This window comes from Panicum hallii, chromosome 3 (genome assembly GCF_002211085.1).
Source record: "Panicum hallii strain FIL2 chromosome 3, PHallii_v3.1, whole genome shotgun sequence".
NCBI lineage: Eukaryota > Viridiplantae > Streptophyta > Magnoliopsida > Poales > Poaceae > Panicum > Panicum hallii.
The window spans coordinates 11,641,611-11,666,764 of NC_038044.1; the positions used below are offsets into that span (position 1 = coordinate 11,641,611).

A 25,154-nucleotide genomic window follows, 5' to 3' on the forward strand; every position below is an offset into this window, starting at 1 on the left:
TCTATATAGAGGCGTGCAACTTGTCATGAGCAAGAGCCAAATAGGCAAATACACCCAGCATACACGCATAAATTGTACACCCCTACTATACCGTGGCAGCAGCCAAACAGGCAAATTAAATACACACAAGCATACAGGCATGTATCGTACACCCCTACTATACCGTGGCAACAGCCAATCAAATAGCTAGGCTTGTTTGGCAGAAAGAGGAGTCCAGCAAACTGCTTTGAACTTTTTTACTAATCCACAAGGATCGGAGGATTATTCTGATAACAACCCCCACCTTTCTCCACGACGTGCAAATGAATACGGACGTGTGCACGTTCCAGGCTTCCAATCATATCAGATGTTGCCATGAAACGACTGCATCGTCGTCCAGAAGTCGTCGATGGCCCAGAAGTTCTCCCCCGACGCGGCCAAGAACTCCGGAAGGAAGTCCATGTCCATGTCCATGGCTCCAGCGCCTCCTCCTCCTGGTCCATGGACTCCGTAGCCGAGATGGTCCGCCACGCTAGACGATATGCTCGGCTGCTGGGTCACAATGCCGTAGTCCTGCGTGACCCCTGTCCTGTCGGAGTGGCTGCTGCTGCCTTGGCCCTCTGTGATCGCCGGAGTACTGCTTCTATGGCCTGCCATGCCCATGCCACGGCATATGCCGGCCATGGCGATGGCTTCCATGGCACTGCTGCTGCAGTCACTGCTCCGGTGCCTCTTGGGCTGTATCTTGGTCCTCCAGAAGTTCTTGACCTCGTTGTCCGTCCGGCCAGGGAGGTGCTTGGCGATCCTCGACCACCTTGCGTTGGAAAATCGGCAATCGGTTAGGCAGTTCGCAGTTCCGTTGGTGCTAGAGCGCAAGGAAATTAACCGGCGGATCGACGCGGGTCGTCGATGTGTACTTGTTGCCCCATCTGGCCTGCAGCTGGACGATGAGCTCCTGCTCCTCCGCCGTCATGTTGCCGCGCCGCACGTGCGGGTGCAGGTAGTTCAGCCACCGCAGCCGGCAGCTCTTCCCGGTGCGGTGCAGCCCTGCGGCCCAGAACAACAGCACTCACGTCGCGTAAGCCGTAAAGGGGAAGGAAAAAAGAAAGGGGAAGACCAAGCGATCGACCACGGCGAGAGGTAGGGCGCGCGCGCGCCAACGCAATGCAATGCTACTAACCGGCGGCGCGGGCGAGGTTGTTCCACGCGCCCTCGCCGTGGGCGGCGATGTAGTTGACGAGGACGTGGTCCTCCTCCATCGTCCAGGGGCCCTTGCGCATGGCCGCCGCCCGCTCGGGCGGCACCGGCACCGGCACCTGCACCTGCACGACGGCGCCGGCGTCCATGGCGGATTGCATGGCTCAGCCTCAGCTCAGCTCCGACCCGTTGCCTCGCCGCGCCGAGCCTGGCCATCCGTCGCCGCGCGATTTTTTTATAGTGGCGTGTGGCGCCGGCCCGTCGCGACGCGAAGCCGCCGCCACGCTGGGATCGGTACGCCTAACTCGAAAGACGCTCGCGGGGAGGCCCCGGTATGGCTCTTTGGGTTGTGTCTCCAGGCGAAATATCCACTCCCTACATAGCCAACTGTTCAGGGCGAAAGCAAGTGGGCCGGAAAATCGAGCGCTAGGGAGATATTTTGGTACCGGCGAAAGCGCCGTCTCGCCGTGGGTTTCTTGTGGCAAGTAGCAGCGCTTCGGCCTTCGGAGCTGCCATCCCACTATCCCAGTAGGCAGGAGCGGGGTTCCAGAAGCTTCCAGGTTCCGAACGGGCCGACAATCTCGACGGAGTCAGCTCGGTCTGCAGTAACACTACCACAAGGGCCGTGAAGGTGCCGAAACGCAAAAGCTGACGGCTAGAAGCCACGTCCCGACCCGGTCGCAGCGCGTTCAGGCTTTCCATGATTGGACGGAGCGCGACGCAGCGTCCTCCTGTCCACAACTGAAGCCGAGCGAGCGCTCGCCACGACCGCGGCCGGAGGCCGAAGCTCCAGCATCCACGATGGCGACAAAAATCCCTGTGAGCCTCTGGGGAGGCTTCCCTGGCCGCTGGGCTTGCCCGCCCGGCCGCCGCCGCCGCCGCCACCAGCAGTGTAAAACGGCGCGCGGAGGATCGGACAGGGCTGGCCGGGAATGGGACCCACGCAAATCTGCCCTCGAGCATCCGTCACCCGTTTCCGTTTGGGCTTCGATTTAGGAAAAAAAGTTAAAAGTAGCACACGTGCCGAAACTCAAAGCTAGGTGTCAGGGACGGCTCTGAACGAGACCACGTCTCAGCGAAGCCTTTTCGGTCAGTTGGCGTGACCGGACAAATATCCCCGTAGCGTCGTCTTGCCCGCAAAACCGCAACTGCAGTCAGGAAAACTAAAGTTGACTGATCTGATGCTAGATCGAGACGTCCGCGTAAAGTTATTTGGCTGGATTAAAGTTGAGTGGTACCTATTAGTACTTATATTTTTTAAAAAAATAAATTATAACCTATCTTATTAACACTCCGGTTTGGACAGACCAGCACTAAACTTTAGCACTTTAGCACCAACATACATTCTAAAGAAGATCAAATGGTGCTTGCCGGCATGGAGACACATGGCACGGAGCAAACATGGCTTGGTACCAACAGTACTTCCGACACCCGCGATGGCATTACTTGCGCATATTATGAGTAAAACCTGTCACTGCACACTGCAGCTTCGGCATATATAGCCGTTCCACAACTCCATATGCCCTAAATCCTAATTCTATGCACGCTGCAAAACACCCAGGAAGATAATAATTACCAATGTAGCACATGAACGAAGCTCCTGCGGTACCATACAGGTTACAAGAGGTGTGTATATATAGCACACTTACAGGACAAAACGGTTCTCTTATTTGATGAAACTACCCAAACGTCATAGCCTTCTTGTCTATATACATGCCCTTTCGCTAGCAGAAGTGACGATCATACACGCCGAGAACATGAGGCCCCTCATTGCCAGAGCTAGTCAGCTAGAGGTGGCCGAGCTCTTTTGGGGTGTCCTACTCGTCTGCCTTGGCCAGCTTCCCCTTCTTTGCTTCGTAGTCCTTCACGGCGGCTTTGATCGCATCCTCAGCGAGCATGCTGCAGTGGAGCTTCACCGGTGGAAGAGACAGGTGCTTTGCAATCTCACTGAACAAAAAAGGAAAGACGTACATGTATAAATACAGATCCAACAAATCGATACTGTGCAATAGAGAGCCAAGAGGTTGAGACTTGCGAGCCAAACTTTCACCCACACTGATATGAATATTGAAAAAAAAAAAAACAAACCATTCAGTAAAAAGAACTACCAGACCAGGTTAGGGAGTTACTCCTGACCAGTGACCAGAGAGAAACTACCACACAAATTCCTAGCAGAAGTTAACACGCTAGATATATACTTAATATTGTAGAGATTTTAGGCAGCAACATTACAATTGACTGCTACAGGCTTAGTTGATGTAGCATAACAAGGGAGGGAAAGCAGATCAGCTATTAGATTCCAACCAAACATAAAGGCGATGCACATGAGGACAATGTGCACACATACATTATACATATGCAGAGTTGGTGGATTATGCTTAATCCTATACATTAATATCACTAAGAAAAAATTGACCTTACATACAGGCGAAAACACACATTTCGATGCATCAGGCATGTAGCCTTGCCAAACCAAAGTAACCAATATCGGACAATGATTTCCAAGCAGCAGAATCATAACTTACGTGTTCTTGATTGCGACTACTTCCTCCATTTCTTTGCCCTTAACCCACTCAGTAGCTGCAAGTGCAGAAATGAATAAGAAACCAACAATAAATTTAAATTGGTAAAATTATAAGCCAAAAAAGTCAGAAGGAAAAGCATAAACTCTGTGATGAAAAGCATGTCAGTGAACCAAATCAAGCGTTTAAGAAACAGCATGGCAATTGCTAGTTGTAAAATCACAATATTATACAATCACCAAAAGTATTGAGTCCTTCGCATCGAAGGCAGCACTACATCCGCAGAGTGATATGTTCAAACGGTAACAAGGAAACGAAATGGTGCAACTATCAAGAATAATATGTCAGCACACGGGGCATGCCTAGCTGGAATAGCTCAGTTGGTTAGAGCGTGTGGCTGTTAACCACAAGGTCGGAGGTTCAAGCCCTCCTTCTAGCGCAATGTTCTTTTTTTATTAGTTTAGTGGAGCAGTTTTTTTACAGCAAACCTACCACCAGTAAACTAAAACAAGCACAAGGACAAGGTTGGTCTTGGGTTCAAAACTTCAAATTGCTAATCTTCTTTAAACAAAAGAAGGGTAATCCCTCCCATTTTATATTTATTTTTCAGTGTATGATCAAGGCGTCCTTCATGCTTTAATAAGAGACAGCCGCTAGAATAGCATGGACTTGGCCAGTTCCATGATACCGAAATAAAATAAGAGTTTATTTGGATAACTCCATTTCCTCCCTCAATTTAATCCCTTCCGATACTTATGGTACATGTAACTACTCCCTCCGTCCCAGTTACATCCCTCCGTCCCAAAAAGAAAGCAATTCTCGTTTCCAAGAAGTCAAATAGTTTTAAGTTTGACCAAATTTATAGAAAAATTACTAACATTTATGTCTCCAAATAAATTTAATATAAACATATATTACATGACTAATCTAACAGTACTTATTTTGTAATATAAATGTTAACACTATTTTTTATATAAATTTGGTTAAATTTAAATTTAAAATTTGGTTAAATTTAAATTTAACCCCTCGGTTTTTAAAATTTTTTGGACGGAGGGAGGACGGAGTACTGGATATCGGAACTATTGTTTTGCCCAACAGCATGATAGTAGCAGATAGCCTCAGGCCCGGATTTCCACACCATCAAAATCAACACAGACCCATCGTAATTTTCCAATTAAATTATTACGATCATTTCCGGTTTCACCTCATTCCCATCACTCCCAACAATATAATCGATCAGACTATAAATATCCCAGAAAGGCCTTATCACCCAAACATCAAATTCGCACGAACAAAACCTAATCGTGCAGAGATTAACAATCTACAGTGCACGACGGAATAGGGAGCTGGCTTTGCTCACCGACGGAGGAGGACGCGATGGCGGAGCCGCACCCGAAGGTCTTGAAGCGCGCGTCGACGATCCTGCCGGACCCCTCGTCGACGCGGATCTGCAGCTTCATGACGTCCCCGCACGCCGGCGCGCCGACGATCCCCGTGCCGACGTCCGCGTCGTCCTTGTCGAAGGCCCCCACGTTGCGCGGGTTGTTGTAGTGGTCCACCACCCGCTCGTGGTACCCCCGCCGCGCCGCCCCCGCCACCGCGGGCGCCGCCTCGCCGCCTCTGACGCCGGACGCGGCGCCGAGGAGCCTCCTGCCCGCCGCGCGCAGCATCATCGCCGATAAGTTTGGATCTGAGACGAGGCGTCTCTGGATTCCCCTCTCGTTTCCTGTCTCTCTGTTCCGTTTGGTTTCGGGTTCTTCGTGTCGCGCGATGATCCAGAGGAGCTGATGGGCCTGGAATTTATACTCGTGTCCCGTGGGGTCCACAATGGCGAAGATAATGGACTCGCAAGGGAACGCGTGTATGAGTACGTGGCGGACCTTGTTGGGGTTGTCGAGAGGTTTACAGCGCGAGGCGGTTCGACCTGCTTAGATGGGCTTTTACTGGGCTCCCTTTAGACCTGGTTGCATTCCATTTTTATTGGTATCCCTCTCTGGGCCATAGTTTTATTGGGCTCTAAAAGAAGGTCGCTTCTATATTGCTCCGTTAGTTTTGCAAAAAGAAAAACTATAATGAAAGATTTATAGGGCTCTATGGAAAAAGGTTAATCTCGGTCAAAAAAAAGGTTAATCCCTTAAAGCGTGTAACCCCGAATACGGTGGGTCACATGATCACACCTTGTAGCTGAGGAATCTAAGTGAGAACTGGTGAGAAGGAAAGGAACAGTCCGTCCGTTCTGTACTTCTGATGGAGTGATGGCTATGTCACCTTCTTCTTTCCTTTATTCGTGCTCTCTGCCCCCCACATCGAAGCCGAATCCATCGTGAGACTTCAGTTTGCTCTTCCCCACCGCCACGGCGCCACCTTCTGGTTCACGACCTGTAAGGAATATGGCAGTGGCATCAGGAATCGTTGCCAGGCACACGGCACTCCAGTCCCGTCGTCCACTGCTTGCCATGGCGACCTGCCGGCCTGGCTAAGTGCCAAGCGCAGCCAGTACACGAGTACTGTCATTGGAGCTCTCTGCACTTAACTTTTGATGTTTGTTCGTCTTCCTCGGTGGCCAAAAGCGCAAAAGAATCCAAGGTTGATTATAACCATCCGATTAGAACCAGTCTTTGTATTGCTTCGTTCTGATCAGTTTGGTGTAATGAGATGTTAACGTCAGTTCATCAACTCACAGCTACAGGCGTAAAGGTATCCTATCCCCCGCCGTTTGGTACGTTCGTTGGGTTGGTTGGTTGGTTCGTTGATCCGTCAGGACTCAGGAGAAATAACCGAAAATCGTCAGAAAATTCTATGGCATGGTTACAAAAAACAGTAGTGACATTCCGACGGTGACAAATGAACACTCAACTTGGCCTTTCAGAAACAGAACAGTCATAAACTCCTCGACAGTTCTCCTACGAGGAATACTAGGGAAAGTCCTGTGCGGCTGACTATGTAGTCAAATGAATAGTCAGCAATCCAGTGACACGTACTGTATCGCCAACGCGAGCGAGGCATGTTGACCTTCACTCTTCCTGAAGACTCTGACTGAAACTTCAGTGATTTCAGCTACAGATATAGACTATCTTCACATTGTACCCTACTGTCAATAGGGCACTCAACCTGCTGCTCCGGAAGCCATGAATTGCTCATTGCTTCGAGTTTCTAAGCCTGCGATTACAAGATGAACTTCTGCAGATGTCTAATGATTTGTCTACTCGGATATGATAAAACCTTTCAGCTGAGATGATGTAGGATGCATGACTTTCTCCGATATCTTCTTGGCCGAATCCAACGGTCCATTCAGCGGATTCACGCATCTGCATGGTTAACAAATCGTTTTCTGTCACACGTTGATTTGCCGTCGTTGTGTAGAGGTTTTGGTGAGACGTCCATCTCGGCGTCGATCCCCACGCAACTTCGCATTTGCCAATTGGATCCCGTCATCCCGAGGAAAAGGTTGCCAAGCGAGCCCAATTCTCTAATGGTTCACGGTATAATCTAAGTATGTCCGCAAATGTGGGCCTGTTTAGATCATGCCGTAAATGCAAATTTTTTTTGCAAAAACGGCGTTTTTGTCTTTACGCATCTAAACGGACCTGCGTATTTTTTTTTTGCATTTGGGTCCTGTAAACGCAAATTTTTTTTGCGACGGAATCTTGCCAATTTGAAGTACTAAATGAAGTCTATTTACAAAACTTTTTGCACAGATGGGCTGTAAATCGCGAGACGAATCTAATGATGCTAATTAATCCATGATTAAGCAATAATTAGCGGATGGTTACTGTAGCATCACTGTTGCAAAACATGGATTAAGTAGGCTCATTAGATTCGTCTCGCGATTTACAGCCCATCCATGCAAAAAGTTTTGTAAATAGACTTCATTTAGTACTTCAAATTGGCAAGATTCCTTCGAAAATTTTGCGTTTACGGCTTTTTTGCGTTTACGGGGTGGGAGCCGTAAACGCAAAAACTTGTAAACTTTTACAGCTCCCATTTTGCGTTTACAGGTCATCTAAACAGGCCGTGTATGGAACTATTGCGTTGCAAATTCTCGCTGCTGACTTGTGCATCACATTGCTCTGGTCTGAGCCTTGCATCTCAAGCTTGTGCAAATGTAAAGAGACCTTGCTGCTGGTACTAGAGACACGTCTCTAATTCTTTTTTTGGGGGGGCTAGGATTGACACAGAGAAGCTAAGCGCGCAAGTAAGCGTCCACTGCTCTTGCAGTCTTGCGACACGCATCCGAATGTATATTAACTGAAGATGTCTGTTTCAGATCAGGCCATTTTTTTAACAAAAAGATTGAGAGGGTGAGGAACAGCTCATGTTACAAGGCACAACTTGCATCTCGTGGAAAGTTACTTTATTTCCACTGGATGAGGTGCCATTGCAAGATCGATGAGGGCATTGTCTCCGAGAAGAAGGCCCCAGCCTTTTTCCCTGCACATGCGTTGGATGCCTGATGCCGGTGGCTCGCCGGGCAGTTCCAGGATCACATACCATAACCGACAGAAAACTTGCAAATAATGCAATGCAGATCCGGGCCACTCCCTATGTCACTACCAGGACTATTTGCTGTATAGCAACCGGGGTGGGCGATGGTGGGGCCTGTAGGATTAGTTGCTGCATAGAGTACACACAAACAAGCTTGCAGACAAACAATGCTTTTCTGATTCTTGTTCAGATCAGGATATTTACCTTTTTAAATAAGTAGTATTTCTTATATAAACGGCATTGATATTGAGTTTTTTTATTTATTTTTGAGAATTTCTCAGTAATATTCATTTCATCGCTTCGGATCAGCATGTTACAAATCGCTTAATCAAAAGAAAAGAGGGATGAGTATGCCACGCTGCACCATTGTAACCGTTAGTTGCCACTGGTCCAAAACTGACGTGACAGATCATTTGGAACGCCAGATCGACACTTTAAGGATGAGCTTGCGTGATTAAGACTGAGCATTTTAACGTGCTCAAAATCGCTCGAGTAGCTGAGAATCCCCCTGTATGTCCTCACAAATCAACAACGTCCAACAGAGCCTGCAGAGACAAACCATACCTGTCAGGAGTCAGGACCCAGGTTTTTCGTCTCCTGGAAGACAGCATTTGCCACGCGGTTAGGATACAGCTGGTGCTCGATCGTGTTGTGCTATCAACTACTGTCGCCGCAGTGTTGTAATTGACCTTTGCTCAACTGCTCTTCTTCCGTCGTCGTCGAACTAGGGAAATCAAAATTCAAACCCACCTCAAGACTCAGGGAAAAAGATCGAGACGGTAGATTCGAATCCTGCAAAAATCGTTGGTCATACGAACGGAAAATACAGCTCAAGCTACACTAGTAGTTTGACTCTGAACTGCCAAACTATGAGCGCTGTCTGTTTCTTCAGGTAACACCCCCCCCCCCCCCCCACCCAAAAAAAAACACGATGGCTTGATCGAAAAAGCTAGAAGAGCCTTCTTCCGTGTCCGATCAGCCACCTCCGTACCTATCGACTGTTCGCCGCATGGGCGGCTGTCCGGAGCTCATTGAAGCCCGGCCGGCGTCCCTTTCAGCTCGTACCATCCATGGACAGGACGACGACGACGACGGATGAGGAAGCAAACGAGCGGAGAGAAGACGCAACCGCCGACCCCAGCCGGCATCATCTGTGACAGCACCATTTAGCGTGGCGGATCGCTGGTTTTAGGTGGAAGTAGCTGGCTAACTCCACATTCGCCCCAACTGTAACGGCCGGTGAACTGTCATTTGCTGCTGGCAGTAGGAGGAGTACTTGGTAGTAGAAATCTTCAGTCCTTTTCTGGACCTGCGAGCAGCTCCAGATAATTAGCAACGATGCTACAGTCTACAGCTGCTCACGCTGAAAACGACCTCTAAAATTTGGCCGGGACCAAACTTCCAAATCGCAGACGGCCGGGACCGGACGCTCCGTCGAGTCCTTTCTGCCACGAGCCTTACGAGCTGGGCGACTGCCGTGTGACAAATGGCAATTTCGTCCCCGCCTCTCGCCATCAGAAAACTCGACCGCACCACGCGTCTCTCAAATCTCAATTATCACTACTACTGCTACTATTTACTAGTATTTATTAATAACTGAAATAAAAGAGCATGCATGGTTCATCGTCGATGGCAGCAGGGACTGCCGTGGAGCTGGCTGTCAAATGAGCGGAGGAATGCTGTGGGCACGTGCAGCGCGCGACGATCAGAACTGGGTGGAAACCAGACGCTCCGCCGCCCCGCGTCGCCCAAGCAAATTTCTCTCCTCCGGCGGCTGTCGCCGTCTGCCGCGATCCCGGTCGTCTTTTTTGGCTGGACCAGGACCAGGGCAGGGGGTCCGTGGCCGTGGGTGACATGATATCCCCCGTCGCCGCACCCACACGCGCTTGCGCTTCTACCCGGAGCCCGGGTCCTTCCCGGCCGCCGCGCACCCCGTCGTCCCCGTTGGCATCGCGCGGTCACTTTGGCGGCACCCCGTCGCTGGATCGCCAGCAACCCGCCAGGCCGTCCCAGTCCAATCCCGCGGCGTCGGCGACAAGAGAACACAGGTGGGCAGAAAAACCGTCCCGGGCCCGCACGCGACTGGCTGCACGTGGGCCCGGCGGCGTTCACGGTGATTCCCGGCCGTGCGCCGTGGGGCCGCCGGGGTGCTCTCCGCGGCTCCGCCTGGCCGCCTCTGCCTCCGCGCGGAACCTGGTGTGCACTGTGGCAGCGCGGATGCGCGTAGCCGCGAGCCGAGCTCCCTTTATTTTTTCCAGCCTCTCTGTGTCACTGTGTGGTGGTGGCCGGTGGGTGCACTGTGCCGCTGACCGGCGGGCACGAGCACGAGGGCCAGGCTGGGGCGCTGGGCACGGAACCGGATGCCCGGGGACGGCTTCTCCCCCTCTCCCTCCCTCTGACTCGAGAATCTTTTTCGCTTTCCAGACGCTCTTTTCGGTCGCGTCCCGGTGAGAACGCGGATTTCTGTTCAGCATCCCGTCCCTGTCCCCGCTTTTCTGGCGTGTCAGGGCAACTTTGCAGAGCGCCGCCTGTACCTCCTTTTGGTTTCAGTTCAGGATGGTTAGAGTAGTCGCCTCAGAAATGGCTATAGCGGTGTGATAATAACGTGCCTAGTAAAAAAATTGCAAATAGTATAGATGGCGATAGCAAATTTGCCCGTTTTGTTTTGGACCATGATTGCAAACCTGTTATTAGAAAACTGCAACAATATCAATCGAACCATCAACTACAATGGAGTGACAGTGATGTGTAAAGTAAAAAAACAGGGGCAAATTTCCAAATAGCCAAACATTAATTGTTATAATGTAGTTTTAGCCAATATTTAATTTTGACTTAGTGTTAAATGACTAATTTTTTGCTTCTTAATCAACCAGGTGTGGATGAGCTGGTTACTATGTCACGTGGGTTGAATTTTCCTACTCTAGATGATATTACCACGCGATTCATCAGATTCGTCCAATGGGCAAACAAGGAATGCATATATAGTTCAAGTTGAGTTTTTTGTTATATGTAGCTTGTACTCAAAAAAAAATTCACGCCTGCCATTGAGCCTTGTCTCGATAATTGGTCACATATATTCCTTTTATATTAACAAAAAGTCTATACACGTTTTGACCATTGGAATAATGCAGAGATACATATCATTCTCCTAGACCGAAGTTGAAGTTATTTTGATTATAATGGTTGCTAAAAGTATAAAAGTTTAGCCACACATGCTCCACAACAAAGTTTTTTTTTTTTTGAAAATAAGGCAGGAGCACAACAAAGTTTAAACTTGGTACAGGGAACTAAAGATGAAATTCACTCATTTGGTAACTGAAATCCCGGATTCACAGAGGGTGCCCCTGCAAAATTCCAGGAAGAAACGGAGCACAAGAGCCAAAAACCCCTCTACGCCCACCCCTTCCCATTATTTATCCCCTCTCCCTCTCCGCAACAACCCGTCTCCGCCTCGCCCCCCGCCGCCGCCGCCGGATTCGCTTCCGCCTCCGGCGGCCGCGCTCATTTCCCGCACCACTACCTCGCCTCATCCGCCGGCTCCGATCCTCACGGCTGCTGCGGCACCATCTCTATCCCACGACCACGCCAGCCACAAGACCAGAAACGCCTCCCACAACGAGAAGAATCCATTCAGCCAGTCCACGCATCAGGGGCGCTGCGCCCCCATCTTTGACTCGCACTCCGCGTCCAGATCTAGGCCGGTGGAGCGAGGAAAGATGAACGGAGGCACCGCCCGATCGGCGGCCGCCGCGGCGGCGATGCCGCCTCACCGGCGGCTGCCGGACTTCCTCCAGAGCGTGAACCTCAAGTACGTGAAGCTGGGGTACCACTACCTCATCACCCACCTGCTCACGCTGATGCTGCTCCCGCTCATGGCCGTGATCCTCCTCGAGGCCGGGCGAACCGACCCCAACGATCTGCGCCAGCTGTGGCTCCACCTCCAGTACAACCTCGTCTTCGTGCTTGTCCTCTCCGCCGTCCTCGTCTTCGGCGCCACCGTCTATGTGCTCACCCGCCCACGACCCGTCTACCTCGTCGACTTCGCCTGCTACAAGCCGCCCGCCCACCTCCAGGTCCGCTTCGAGGAGTTTATGCGCCACTCCAAGCTCTGCGGCTTCTCTGAAGACGCGCTCGAGTTCCAGCGCAAGATCCTCGAGCGCTCCGGCCTCAGCGAGGAGACCTACGTCCCGGAGGCCATGCACGCCATCCCGCCCCAGCCCACAATGGCCAACGCCCGCGCCGAGGCCGAGGCCGTCATGTTCGGCGCGCTCGACAACCTCTTCAAGGCCACCGGCGTCAAACCCAAGGACGTCGGCGTCCTCGTCGTCAACTGCAGCCTCTTCAACCCCACGCCATCCCTGTCGGCCATGATCGTGAACAAGTACAAGCTCCGCGGGAACATCCGGAGCTTCAATCTCGGAGGGATGGGCTGCAGCGCGGGCGTCATCGCCATCGACCTCGCGCGCGACATGCTGCAGGTGCACCGCAACACCTACGCCGTGGTTGTCAGCACGGAGAACATCACCCAGAACTGGTACTTCGGGAACCGCAAATCGATGCTGATCCCCAACTGCCTATTCCGCGTCGGCGGCGCGGCGGTGCTGCTCTCGAACCGCGGCGCCGACCGCCGCCGCGCCAAGTACAGCCTCAAGCACGTCGTGCGCACGCACAAGGGCGCGGACGACAAGGCGTTCAACTGCGTGTACCAGGAGCAGGACGGCGAGGGCAAGACCGGCGTGTCACTGTCCAAGGACCTCATGGCCATCGCCGGCGGCGCGCTCAAGACGAACATCACGACGCTGGGCCCGCTCGTGCTGCCCGTGAGCGAGCAGCTCCTCTTCTTCGCGACGCTGGTGGTCAAGAAGCTGTTCAACGCCAAGGTCAAGCCCTACATCCCGGACTTCAAGCTGGCGTTCGAGCACTTCTGCATCCACGCCGGCGGGCGCGCCGTGATCGACGAGCTCGAGAAGAACCTGCAGCTGAGCCCGGCGCACGTTGAGGCGTCCCGGATGACGCTCCACCGGTTCGGCAACACGTCGAGCAGCTCCATCTGGTACGAGCTGGCCTACATGGAGGCCAAGGGCCGCGTCCGCCGCGGCCACCGCATCTGGCAGATCGCGTTCGGCAGCGGGTTCAAGTGCAACAGCGCGGTCTGGCACGCTCTGCGGAACGTCAAGCCGTCGCCCAATAGCCCGTGGGACGACTGCATTGACCGCTACCCGGTGGAGCTCGTCGACGGCTTCCCCATACACAAGGCGCAGCAATAGCATCCACATGACCACATCCATCGACGCCCCTCCAATACAGATATCATAGCTTGAATTCAAGACTCATCTGGCTAGTTGTGACACTGCTTTTCCAGAGCATGCATGATTGCAATGGAAGAATCTCTAGGCTTACTGCAGGTCTGCTCTGCTCTGCTCTGTAACCATGTGTTCGTCAGCATTGGATCTTTGGTGTGTACTTCATGGATCATCCGGTCCGAGAGGGAAACATGGGCCCCTGCTGGTAAGTTTGCAGACTAGTGCTGATGATTGTTGTATGTACATTTGTCTGTTTAGCCGTTGCTGCCGATTGTCATTTGCCAGTACTAGTTAGTGGTCCAAACTCCAGAGGAAGGGCCGTTCCTTTTATTTTTACCAAAGGTATGTTGATGGCAAAGGAGTGTCTTGTGTGTGTCGGCGGATGGATGGAGTGATATTTGTGCTAGCTGTTCACTTGGAAATTTTGCTCTTTCTGAACTATATCACTGGCCTGAATGCTGATATCGCATCATTTTTTTTGCCTTTCATCAGTTTGTCTTGTTAAATACCTAGATCTCTACCTGTTTGTCTTGTTAAGTTCCTTGTTTAATTCCTTTAGGAAGGCTAAGTTATCAGATATTCAGCTTGATGTTCCTACATTCCATCCATTGAAAGCCCGACGATTTGCTGGCGAACACAGGCATGTTGCAGCTGCAGTACAGTGGAAGAGAGTTCTATTTTATATTGCTATTGCCCGTGGTCTTTGATTTTCTTAAGAAAAAAATGGTGCTATCCTAAATGCAATTATGAAAAAATTTCATTCAAACTGGTGCTCTTCATTAGATTTTGAGAAGGCGTGATCATTTTTTTCGGAACGTATGATAACGATCGTACCTGGTACTTCGTGCTCGACCAACTAGCCTTCTTCTCCGATCCGACAATGGAAATCCCCTCCGCGGCTTTGTGGAGTGTGGGGCCAGGGCTTGGAGAAAAACCGTGGGACCGGAGTGGGCGATGGTCTTCGATGATCCAAAAATTATCAGGTGCTAGACTTGATCTAGATGAGCTTGGAATGCCCATAGTCAACCTTCAATTGTGGAAAATCTTTGTCGATTTTTTCACAATTGAAAAGCACTTTCATGAATTAAGGAAGTTCAACCTTCAATTGTGCTAGTTCCTCTCGTTGGCACAAGTTGGGAACCATGACCCATGTTCTAATCAGATCTGGACACTTAATTTGCTTCGCACAATCCCTAGTCGTCTGGGTGCTTCCTTCTCGATGTTTTTTCCCCTCGCTGCTGAGAAACCCCGCCCTTTGGCCGCTGTCTCGTTACATGAAGCTCTCTGTTTTTGCTTCTTTGGATAGCTGGAAGCCCTCCTGTCCCTCTTTTGGAAAAACAAAAGCGAGCCCTGGAGCCATGTGTAGCAAGGCAAGATCTGCATATTAGTTTAATTTTTTAATCAGAGACACCAAGAATCTTGGTCCAAGACGGGTCTGGTGCTACTCTACATCATGTTATTTGTGCTGGGCCACATCAAGTGGAGCAGCCTGCCTCCAGTTCCAATGTGTACTCTTGTCTGGCCAAAAGTACAGGCAGGCTGTTAATCATGTACCTACTTTATTTTCTTCATCAACATCAACTATTCACAAACCAGCCAGCCAGCGGCAAGTGAAGCAAGCGTCCAACCATAGGGGGAACTGCTAATGCTGCCAAGTGCCCACCGTTGGTTTCTAGGCTTTTTCTTTGGAAGGGTGAGTCATTGGCTGGTTATATAGGACTCTGCCAGGAGGAATTGATTAAAAGGGCCACTGGGCCCCATCTAGACTGACAGAGCTGCCTCGACTAGGTATCTTGTGTGCCTTTTTTTTTTAAAAAAAGAATGACGTGCCTATTAAAAAAATGAACATTTGAGTGAGCTTCTTGTGAGGTTTCTAATCATCATTTCAGGGGAAAAAAATCATGATGTTGACAGGAGCCCACCTTGCGCTGCAAGGCCCAGCCCATGCGTGCTTTGATCCCAAGCGCCTGGCCTGCTACCCTGTGTGGCGGCAGGCGAAAGGATTGTAAAGCTCCCTCGGCCGGGATGAGCTTGGTTCGGACCCAACCCATGAAACTGCAAGAGAGGTCCAATACCAGATGGGCTGTCAGGATGAAGGTAGCTGTAGCTCGGATTCCACTACACAGTCTCGCGTGAGTAAAAGGGCGTTTTAAAACGGCTGAAGAATAGAATAAAACAAACATTGGCTGAAAGCAACAACCCTTCTGCCAACCACTACCGTCATAATATTGGAGTCCCTTGAACAACTCCGGCTTTAAATGGAGCCACGTACTCTAACCATTGCCGAGGTCTTTAAAATCCAGAGATGGCTGGTAGCAACGCTGACTGAAACCTACTACGCGATGCACATTCCGTTGCAGAAGCATGGGATGGTGCCAGAAATCAAAGCAGCTTCTCGCAGTCGATCCTAGGCTGGCGGCTAGGCAAGCTGCGTGAGAGATTCTTCGACATGGTTGACGAAGGCAGCATTAAGATCAAGCGAAGCCGCTAATTCAGCTTCATTCTGCGCTGACGGCCTGGTACTGGACGGCACCGACGTCATCTTCACCACCGGCTTCTCGACGCATGCAGGCGCCGCGTGCACCCCCGGATACAGCAGATGGCAGTGCCGTGGTCGACGTATCGGCCTGTTTCCAAAGGCAGGACCGCTGATGGGCCATGTCACGTGGGCCCTCCTGCCGTTATCCGACCGCCAAATGGTACTGCAGCAGCGGCAGCTAGCCAGCCAGAAGTAATCCGTTCGTTCCGATTAGACGTCGACGGCGAGACGTAAACCACCGCAGGGGAGGGCGCAGCTTTCCAGATCGAAGCGTATCGCAGCTACTAATCATCTGCTTTTGCTAAACGTAGCAAGTGATCGCAGATCAGAAGTGCAAGCGTAGATGCTTCAATGTCATGTATACACATAAAACCTCAAAGGTCAAATCCAATCATTTTAAAAATATGTGAAGAAGGATAAATTTCAGATCTGATTGCACTACATGACCAAATTTTGTTACGAAGTTCAACTTTATCCAAATTTTATTTTAGTTCATTTTATTTGTAGTTTTTTCACGGCAATGGATTTGCGTGTACATGGAGCATGGACGATGCACCTGCACCTGTACAACGTTTCAATTATTTACAAAACATTTGAGACATCAGTTTTCAATGTTTGCACTGTTTCTAAAAGAAATGCAACCAACCGTGCTTACAACTAATTAAGATGTTCAGTACTGTGTAGACTATAGACTGATGGATGAATGGTTCAAACCTTGAGGAGAGAGACGAGCTCCTCAGCAAACTAGAGTACATATCGCTTTCCAAGAGATACCTCTCTCACCCAGCCTTAATCTACTTACGTCCTCTCTGGATCTCTCTCCTCCGGCCGCCTCATTAGAAAAAATAGATCCCAACAAATTAAAGGGTTCCTGGTCAAGCAACAGGGGCCTGTACGACTGCTCATGCATGCATGGATGCATGTGTTCCAGGCAATCAAACGAGACGCCAATCTCTAGGCCCAGCCCTGGCCGTGTCGGGGCAACTTTTTGGAACGGCGATCTCCCCGGCCGGATCGGCTGCGCGGCCCCGCCCACCCAACACCGTACGTCTGCTCTTCCTTCCTCTCTTCTGATCGACTCGCTCATGCGTGGCAGCGTGGTGCGTGGAACATGCATGCCACGGCACCTACCTCTACTTGCTGTACAGCGGCTTCTCGTCAGCCAGCCAGTCGCTTTTGCCTCAGGGGGCACGGAGCACGAGGCACGCAAAGCTACAGGAACCCTCTGCTCTGCCGCGCAGGCAGGGGCGAGGAGGAGCAGAGCAGAGCAGAGGCCGGATCGAGCGATTGCTGCGGGCCGAGCTGGCGGTGGTGTCGGCGCTTTAATTCGGCCGACGGGCTGCGGCAAACGGAATCATGGGCTCCATTCCATGCCACCGGCTTTGGCCTTTGGCTGCTTTCTCCGCACCCGATCGCTCCTTTGACCTAGCCAGTCGCCCGCCCGCCCGACAGGAGCAAAGAGACGCGCAACTGGATTCAGTTTCAGTTCCCGATCGATCCATCGATCATTCTGATTCGATTCGACCCGGGGCTTTTTTGAACGGCTCGGTAGCCATCATGGCGTGGCAGTGTGGCTAATGCTCATGGACGCGGGCAAAATTCGGTCGATCCCTTCCATGCAAGCTCGCTCGCAATTATACCTCCACGTCTTTTTCTCGGGGGTTTATCCGGCCGCTGCATGGAATTGGATGCGAAGCTAATGATGGTTTGCGCTCGCGCCCGTCCCCTCTTTTCCCTTTTGCTCCTTTCGATTTCTCCTCTTTGGCCCGCTCCTCTTTTCCGTTTATAGCCCCAGGGCGGGGCTCTTTGTTTGGCTCTTCCTTTGTTGTTTCCGCCTCGCGCCCGAAGCTTGCAGCCTGCTCCGCTTGCCTGATAATGTAGCCGAACGCCGGGACATGCTTTTCATTTTTGCAAAGGAAAGCAGGGACACGGCGTTTGAGGGCGTATCCGTCCGTTGCGCCACGCCCGCCCGCCCGGCCAAACATGCCAGCTGACAGCTGAGAGCTGGAAGCCCGGAATGGTAAGGATGTACCACATGAGCAATGCAACACAGGCAGGAAAAAAAAAGAAAAAAAATGATTAGAGACTGAAGAACCCATCCCCCCTTTTGATTTGATTTTCCGATGATTCAGAAAGCATAGAGCGTTTCCGTAGTTCTACTCGTGCCACAGGACGTACATACGTATTCGCCCACCACGGATCTCCAAACGCACAGTATATTAAGGGAATAGAGATCGGACTAGCCCTGGTGGCGAGGAGGAAGGAACAGATCGGACTGTGCGCCTCGTGATCGGCGACGTGCGATTCCACTGCTCCTCCGCCCTTCCCCCTGCTGCTCCAAGTACAACACAACACGCCCCCGCGCCCCCAGGCTTTGCGGCCAGCCTCTCCCTCCCCGCCTCTCTTTTGACCGCCCTGCCCTGGCGACGCATGGGAGACTGCTCCCCGTTTCACGTGGCCGGGGCGGGGCGGGGCGGCCGGGCCTCACTCTCTTTTGACCGCCCCGGCGCGCTCCCTTGACCGCCCGCCGCTGCCGCCTGCGCGCCGCAGCGGCAGAGCAGAGAGAGCTCCCCCCCAGTGGAGGCAGGCAGGCGGCAGACACGCAGGCAGACATGCGCGCGGGCACACGCGCCACACCGCACCAGCATCGCATCGCTTCCCGCGCCCCCACCGAATCCAGCCAACCCCGCACCCCGCCACCACACGTCCTCCGTCCTTATAAAACCCCCACGGCCACATGCCACCAACGCCCCGCAGCTTCAAACCCATCCACCACCCGTCTGTCGATCGATCCAACCGCCCGCTCGAGATCGCAGCCGCTGTGCCACTGCCAGTGCACACGGGCGCTGTTGCGAGCGCGCGTCTGAGCCGAGGGGCCCCGGCCGACAATCCCTCGATCACCTCGCCTCCCCTGCTGAGCACTGCCCTCCCGCGCGCTACGATCCAATCCTCATCCCGATATATACCACGCCGGCCGCCAGCCCGGCCGTGCGGTAGTTGTAGTAGCTTGTAGCTGCGCTGCGCAGGATGCTGCAGGAGCTGGCGCCGTGCGCGTGCGGGGGGTTCTACGGCGCCGGGGGCTGCGGCGGCCGGTGCACGGGCGCCGCCGCATCGGCCTTCTCGATGCTGTTCCCCGCGGGGGCGGAGCAGTGCTACTACTACAAGGAGGAGGAGGAGGACGGGTCGCCGTACGGCGGCGGGCCGGTCGACTGCACGCTGTCGCTCGGCACGCCGTCCACGCGCCGGGCGGAGGCGGGCGCGGGCGCGCACGCGCGCGCAGCAGCAGGCGGCGGCGGCGCCGCCCCCTGCAAGGAGTCGTCTGGCCGCGGCTCGCCGGCGCGGCGGTGCGCCAACTGCGACACCACGTCGACGCCGCTCTGGCGGAACGGGCCACGGGGACCCAAGGTGCGTGCGCGTCGCTCACACAGCCACATTTCTCGCGTGGCACCGCTTGGTGCCGCCACGCCACGCCATGCATGCGCATCACGAGACACGAGTTGATCTCACCGAGCTCTTTTGCCTTGCCCTCGCAGTCGCTGTGCAACGCCTGCGGGATCCGGTACAAGAAGGAAGAGCGGCGCGCCGCGGCGGCCGTCGCGCCGGCGCCGCAGGAGTACGCGTGCGGCGGCTACGCGAGGCAGCAGCACCAGCAGCAGCAGCCGCCGCAGCCGCAGTGGGGATGCTACGGCGCGGCCGCGGCCAAGTCGGCGTCCTTCGGGATGTACGGCGGCGACGTCGTCGACGCGGCGGCGGACGGGCCCTGCCTGTCGTGGATGCTCAACGTGATGCCCTCCTCGCCGGCGTTCACCGTCCGGGAGAGGCCCACCCTGTTCCAGTACTACTAGCGCTAGGCTACTGACCACAAGAGTAGTAGTAACCTCTTTTTTTATCACCAGCTTAATCAGTTTAGCGATGAGATCACCACAACCACAAAGCTGCATTGTACTGCTAGTAGTGCTAGACGACCAACATGTAAGTTTGGAAGTGAAGCCCGCGTGCCAAATTACCACCTCTTCTCTAGATTTCGTCTGCGGCTTAACTAACAGTACTTTTCACTGTTCGGTAATCATCAGCATTTGATCCCAAAAGGTGAGTTGATACAGACGACGACAGAGATGTTTGCACACCTTTACGCAGTGTGAGGTCACTCCAACGATCAATCATCACCTGCTCTGCATCGCTGCATACATTTCGGGACCCACGAAAGGATCCTCCTTTTGATTCAGTCTACTGTTTTCTACTCGAGTTGCTTCCTGTTTAAAATGACCCAACCTTGTTCCTACACTGTCAGTTAGCAGAAGTACCAACGGGACTACTAGTCTGAATAAAATGTCAAAGGCAGGCTATAGGAAATGTGCTTGAGAATTTTGATTGATAAGGAACAATACACCAAACTGCTAGTGTCTACACTGTATTTACCAATCTCTGCGTTTTATTTTGACAACTGCTGTCGATCGTACAATGTTGAGGGGAGCAAAAGGAAAGTAATAGGGTCACACTGCACAAGCATTTACACGTAAATTTGGGAAAACTTAAAACAACATTGTGTAAAATCTCATGTACAAAACATAGTATGAACAGAAAGAATGCATGGCCTTTATCCAGTGATTCGAGTTGGGAAAGAATAGCCAGGAACACTGGTTATGTGAACCAATTTTTGCCATCTAAAGGGCAAAAATTCGAAGAACCGTTGCATATGTTGACGAATGCTGGAGCTCAGCGGAACGACCATTGTATCTCCTCAAGGGTTCTTCCCTTTGTCTCTGGCACCCAAAGGATGACGAACACAAGAGTGAAAGCACTCACTATCATGTAGGCAGCAAACGTACCTGTACAATTTGGGAACAAAGATAACCTGTGTAAGGTTTGATATATCATATATGATCCTACTCTACATAAGAGAAGCACAAATGTATATGGACCTCCAGCACTCCAGCTGAGCAGCAAATTTGCTGTCATTGTTATTCCAAAGGATGTCAACCAGTTGGCCAGTGTTGCGAAGCTTCCTGCAAGACTCTTGATGCTAACCGGGAGGATCTGACAAAATGCAAAGTTTGAAATAAGCCTTACAGATTGCTTACAGCATGTGGCTGAGAGCACTTGCTCCAGAATTACATTGTGAATAGTGCTCTTCAGTCGAAACCAAAAACTGGGAAAGAGGCAGCTTATGCACTATAATAGCTATGTGATAAGGTTCTATACCTCAGACATTATGATCCATGGAATGGCACCCATACCGAATGAGAACGCAATGATATAAGCCTGAATGGAGTATTTGTGTTATAATTTATGGCACACATTCAGAAGAAATGTAATTTGACAGACATACCACTAGGCCAACCAAGGACACCATACTTAAGATGTTGTACAAGTCAGAGTCATGTGAAACATTATCCTGAAACGAATAAACCATGATAAGAAAGAAGAATATCCAGTGCATTGACATGAGAGACCCTGCAATAATACTGCAGTAGTACAAAGAGCACAGAAGAAGAACTGTTATCTTCACATCAGATTGTTATCTGAAACTGAAAGGTTCCTGAACATACCTTGATGAAAAATACAACAGCAACTGCAAGAAGGCTTAGAGTCATCCCAGCAGCAGAAATCTGTAATTTGAAGTGACATTAAACTAAGACACAGAAAGCTTACAAACTAATAATGGCAGTTTAGAGGGAAGCAGAAGTTACAATAAGGAGGATTCGTCGGCCAGCTCTGTCCAAGAACGTTGTTGTAACACCAGTGGCAAGAACCTGATGGAGTGCTGTTAGAAGCTTAATATAAGATAGAGAGAGACTAAATCAGGTCTGCCTAGTTATTAGTTACATGCCTGAATAGCTCCGAGTGCAAATGTGTCCAGGTCACTGTTCTTGAGCCCTGAAGAACTTTGATTGTTAAATTTGAATATAAAAGCCAAAATTGACTACACCAGCACTGTTGTAGACAAAGACCGAGGAGACACAATGCTTTTGTAATAAACAATTAATGGCATCATTCATTAAGGATTCAAGTAACCATGTTACAACTTACAAGGAGATTCATTTATTAGCTTTCTTGAAAATGTTAGTGTTAGGAACAGTAAGGCTACCTTTTCCCATTTCATTGTTTTGATATTTGTAGTCACTACACTATTCCTACATCTGGAAAAAAATATTGCCAATCAGAATATCAGATATTCATGTTAGTTATCTAGCAAACACTTCCCAGTTATTGGCAAGTTATCCAAAATTTCTAGCCTAAAATTTATTATGCTCAACTAGTAATGGAAAAAGACAAGCCAGAGAACACGTGCACAGCATACCTGCAGCTTTGAAGATGCTACTTGCATAAAACAGTATACCGTTTACTCCACTTAGTTGTTGCAACATAAGAAGGCCAATTCCTAGCTGTGAGAAGTTGTAGCTTTGTCACAAACTGACAATTATGAAATGTAATTACTAATTTGGTACGTAATAAGCAGCTGAAGTTAAGTTACTATTAGGGGTGTGCGGTATTTCTTTTGGTTTAACTCTTGAAAACGAATTGTAGTCCTTTTGTTTGCTGATGTTACTGCTCTCTGCATAATCGGGATCAAAGCCAAAAGTTAGTCGATTGATTCCAGAAGAATGAAGTACACATGTGCCCGTGTTAAGAACATAATAATACCCAAAGTGAAGTTCACATAAATTGTGGTTAGTCATTCTAGAAGAATGAAAGAAAATGCGTGCCTTTATATCATTAACTTCTGCAGTGATGTCAGCATCGAACCCCCTCAGAACTTGTAGAGAAGTCTCACAATCGTCCATCATATTCATCTTTGCCTAGAAATGTAAGGGGAAAAAGTGTGCATTGGAAAATTCAGTTTGGCGCAATGATTTAGAGTTGATTATCCAACTTGTACATGTATATACCAGCCATCTTGGAGATTCTGGAATGAAGAATAGGCCGGGTATCAACACTATGCAAGGCAAGGTTCCTACAAGCATAGCATCAAACATGTTAGGATAAAAATTATCTGCAATAGAATCTAAAATAAAAATATTTGCCTACTATATTTTTATTTATTCAATATCTATTTGCTCAAATCTATTAAGTTGCATACACCGAACAGTTCAATCCAAAAGCCTAAAGTGATGGGAAAGGTGGGAAATTCACTTATACTTCAACAAAATCGTTTGCATAGCTGATCATGCAGCTGAAACATCAGAGTTGAAGTGCAAACTAACAGCAATAACTTTGTAACAAAAGCAGAGTTATTAATGTATCAGGGTTCAGCCACATTACCTATTACTGCAAGAAGCCTCCAAGGAACAAACATGCCGAGCAAATAGGCAAACATGATGCCAAGGGTTACAGACAACTGTAGAATGAACAATTGCACAATGAGGTCAGCATAAACGAGCCAAAGTGTTTGCCTCAAAAAAGATAAGACGTTTGTGAGTATGCGTAAACCTGGTTCACAGAGCCAAGAGCTCCTCTCATGTTCTGAGGAGATATCTCTGCTATGTATACTGGTACCTGGTGCCATGAAATTCACGGATCAAAAATAGCTGTTTTAACCAGTCCCTGCTTCCATTGTTCTTTGCAAATGAAAATAACTTTATAGGGATGGATCACTTCGTCTCAAAAATGCTGACATCTCAATTGATCTTCTTTACTTTTTTCCCTTTTCACATTTGGACAGCTTAAACAGCACGAGTACTAAAACTCTTAATCCATAAATCTACAATGCAGAAAATAATCATGAATGGAGTATTACTATACTAACCACATAGGAAATGATACCAACACCAAATCCTTCAAGCAATCGTCCCATATACAGAAACGAAGAGTCCTGTGGAGCAGACATAAACAGCCATCAAGCCTACGTTTTTATCTGTCAAGCAATGTGTGGAGATAAACAAAGAAAACACTTAGTACCATACTTTTGCAAAGGAGATTGCAAGCCAACCAATGATGTTCGGAATCGCTGCAATCATCAATGACTGCAAAACAGTTAGCAAGCCCGTTAGTGTAGACGAGTACAGCTTCAGCACAAAAAATCTCTTCAATTGATGACAACAGCTTAATTGAAACTAACTGTTGATGTTGCCAAACATTGAAGAAAAAGACAGGATTTGGTATGATAATATGATATATATTGGCCACAACTTTTCTGCCCAACCGCATGATTGATAATGATCATATCAATGGCAAAGATAACTAACGAATTTATGAGAATAAAAATTAAGGTCATCACCCCATTTAACTAAGCGTACAAGAAATTCTAGAGAGAAATACAATCTACTTTTAATTTCAGTCGGTAAGTACTCCGCACAGATATCCAAACCAACAAAAAGGGAAAAGGTGTCATTAACGGTCAGCAACAAGTAAATGAAGAAAAGGAGCGAATTTCTCACCCCTTTACGGCCAACGTACTCAGCCATCTGCCCGCTGGCGATGGCCCCGACCATGGCGCCGACATTGGACAGCGAGCCAAACACAGAGAACTGCGGGGCACGGTTAATTATTTCAGACGAGAAGAACTTGAAAGCGAGACGGGGTAATAAAACGGAAGCAAACGTAGAAGTTACTGCCAGAGTCAGGACGCGCCTCGGAGATGGAGAGGTTGAGGTCCCGGATGATGCCGTCCTGCGTCGGGGACGAGTAGCCACCGGTGAAGCCGAACTGGATGGGGCCGAGCGCGACGATGAGCGTGCAGAGCAAGGCGGAGACGTGGGACTCGCGCAGGACGGCCATGGAGGAGGTGCCGGCGTTGAGGCTGGACTGGCGCGACCCCATCCCCATCCGGTACCAGCTCCCGCTGTTGGGCAGCAGCGGCTTCTGCAGCGCGCCGTCGTGGTCGCTGCCGCTCTCGTAGCCGCCGCCGCCGCCGCCTGCCCTGTTGCTCGCCATGGCGCCGCTCTCGCCGGATTCACGATCACCGGCCCAGCCCGTCTCGAGATTGGATTTGTTTCCTCTCCTGCTGGGATGCGACTTGCGGGGAGGACGAAAGGGAGAGGACGACGTGAATGTCAGGAGACCCCCCTCGTTCCGTTGAACGGGGGAGTGGAGTAGCTGTCGACCTGTCGTGTCGGGACACTGGGGCGGTGTAGCGGTCCCACCGGTCAGAGACTCAGATGTGCTGAGCTGGACAGGAGGGCCACAATA

The 25,154-nt window shown here is 50.5% G+C and overlaps 4 protein-coding genes and 1 non-coding gene across 5 annotated transcripts; 3 read left to right on the forward strand and 2 right to left on the reverse strand.

Moving 5' to 3' along the window:
- Positions 1–60: 60 nt before the first annotated feature.
- LOC112886810 (transcription factor MYB24-like) lies at positions 61–1,367 on the reverse strand. Its single transcript, XM_025952806.1, has 3 exons — positions 1,160–1,367; positions 897–1,026; positions 61–793 (listed from the first exon to the last, which is right to left on the reverse strand). The coding sequence occupies exons 1-3, from the start codon at positions 1,335–1,337 to the stop codon at positions 343–345; spliced, it is 759 nt and encodes a 252-aa protein (XP_025808591.1). The 5' UTR covers positions 1,338–1,367; the 3' UTR covers positions 61–342.
- A 2,696-nt stretch (positions 1,368–4,063) lies between these two features.
- Positions 4,064–4,137, forward strand: TRNAN-GUU. The gene has a single exon. It is a non-coding gene; the product is annotated as a tRNA-Asn (tRNA).
- Positions 4,138–11,591: 7,454 nt separating this feature from the next.
- LOC112886045 (3-ketoacyl-CoA synthase 4-like) lies at positions 11,592–13,974 on the forward strand. Its single transcript, XM_025951796.1, has one exon. It carries the CDS (start codon positions 11,900–11,902, stop codon positions 13,448–13,450), a length of 1,551 nt encoding a protein of 516 aa, XP_025807581.1. The 5' UTR covers positions 11,592–11,899; the 3' UTR covers positions 13,451–13,974.
- Positions 13,975–19,052: 5,078 nt separating this feature from the next.
- LOC112885205 (GATA transcription factor 15-like) lies at positions 19,053–20,282 on the forward strand. The gene is made up of 3 exons (XM_025950859.1): positions 19,053–19,251; positions 19,312–19,430; positions 19,559–20,282. Exons 1-3 carry the CDS (start codon positions 19,053–19,055, stop codon positions 19,868–19,870), a joined length of 630 nt encoding a protein of 209 aa, XP_025806644.1. The 3' UTR covers positions 19,871–20,282.
- A 157-nt stretch (positions 20,283–20,439) lies between these two features.
- On the reverse strand, positions 20,440–24,914 carry LOC112886044 (sugar transporter ERD6-like 4). The gene is made up of 17 exons (XM_025951795.1): positions 24,597–24,914; positions 24,404–24,493; positions 23,930–23,989; positions 23,773–23,838; positions 23,457–23,522; positions 23,289–23,364; positions 22,916–22,980; positions 22,733–22,825; positions 22,501–22,581; positions 22,327–22,411; positions 21,856–21,902; positions 21,716–21,778; positions 21,575–21,634; positions 21,355–21,420; positions 21,228–21,287; positions 20,948–21,062; positions 20,440–20,854 (listed from the first exon to the last, which is right to left on the reverse strand). The coding sequence occupies exons 1-17, from the start codon at positions 24,897–24,899 to the stop codon at positions 20,742–20,744; spliced, it is 1,509 nt and encodes a 502-aa protein (XP_025807580.1). The 5' UTR covers positions 24,900–24,914; the 3' UTR covers positions 20,440–20,741.
- Between the last annotated feature and the right edge of the window lie 240 nt (positions 24,915–25,154).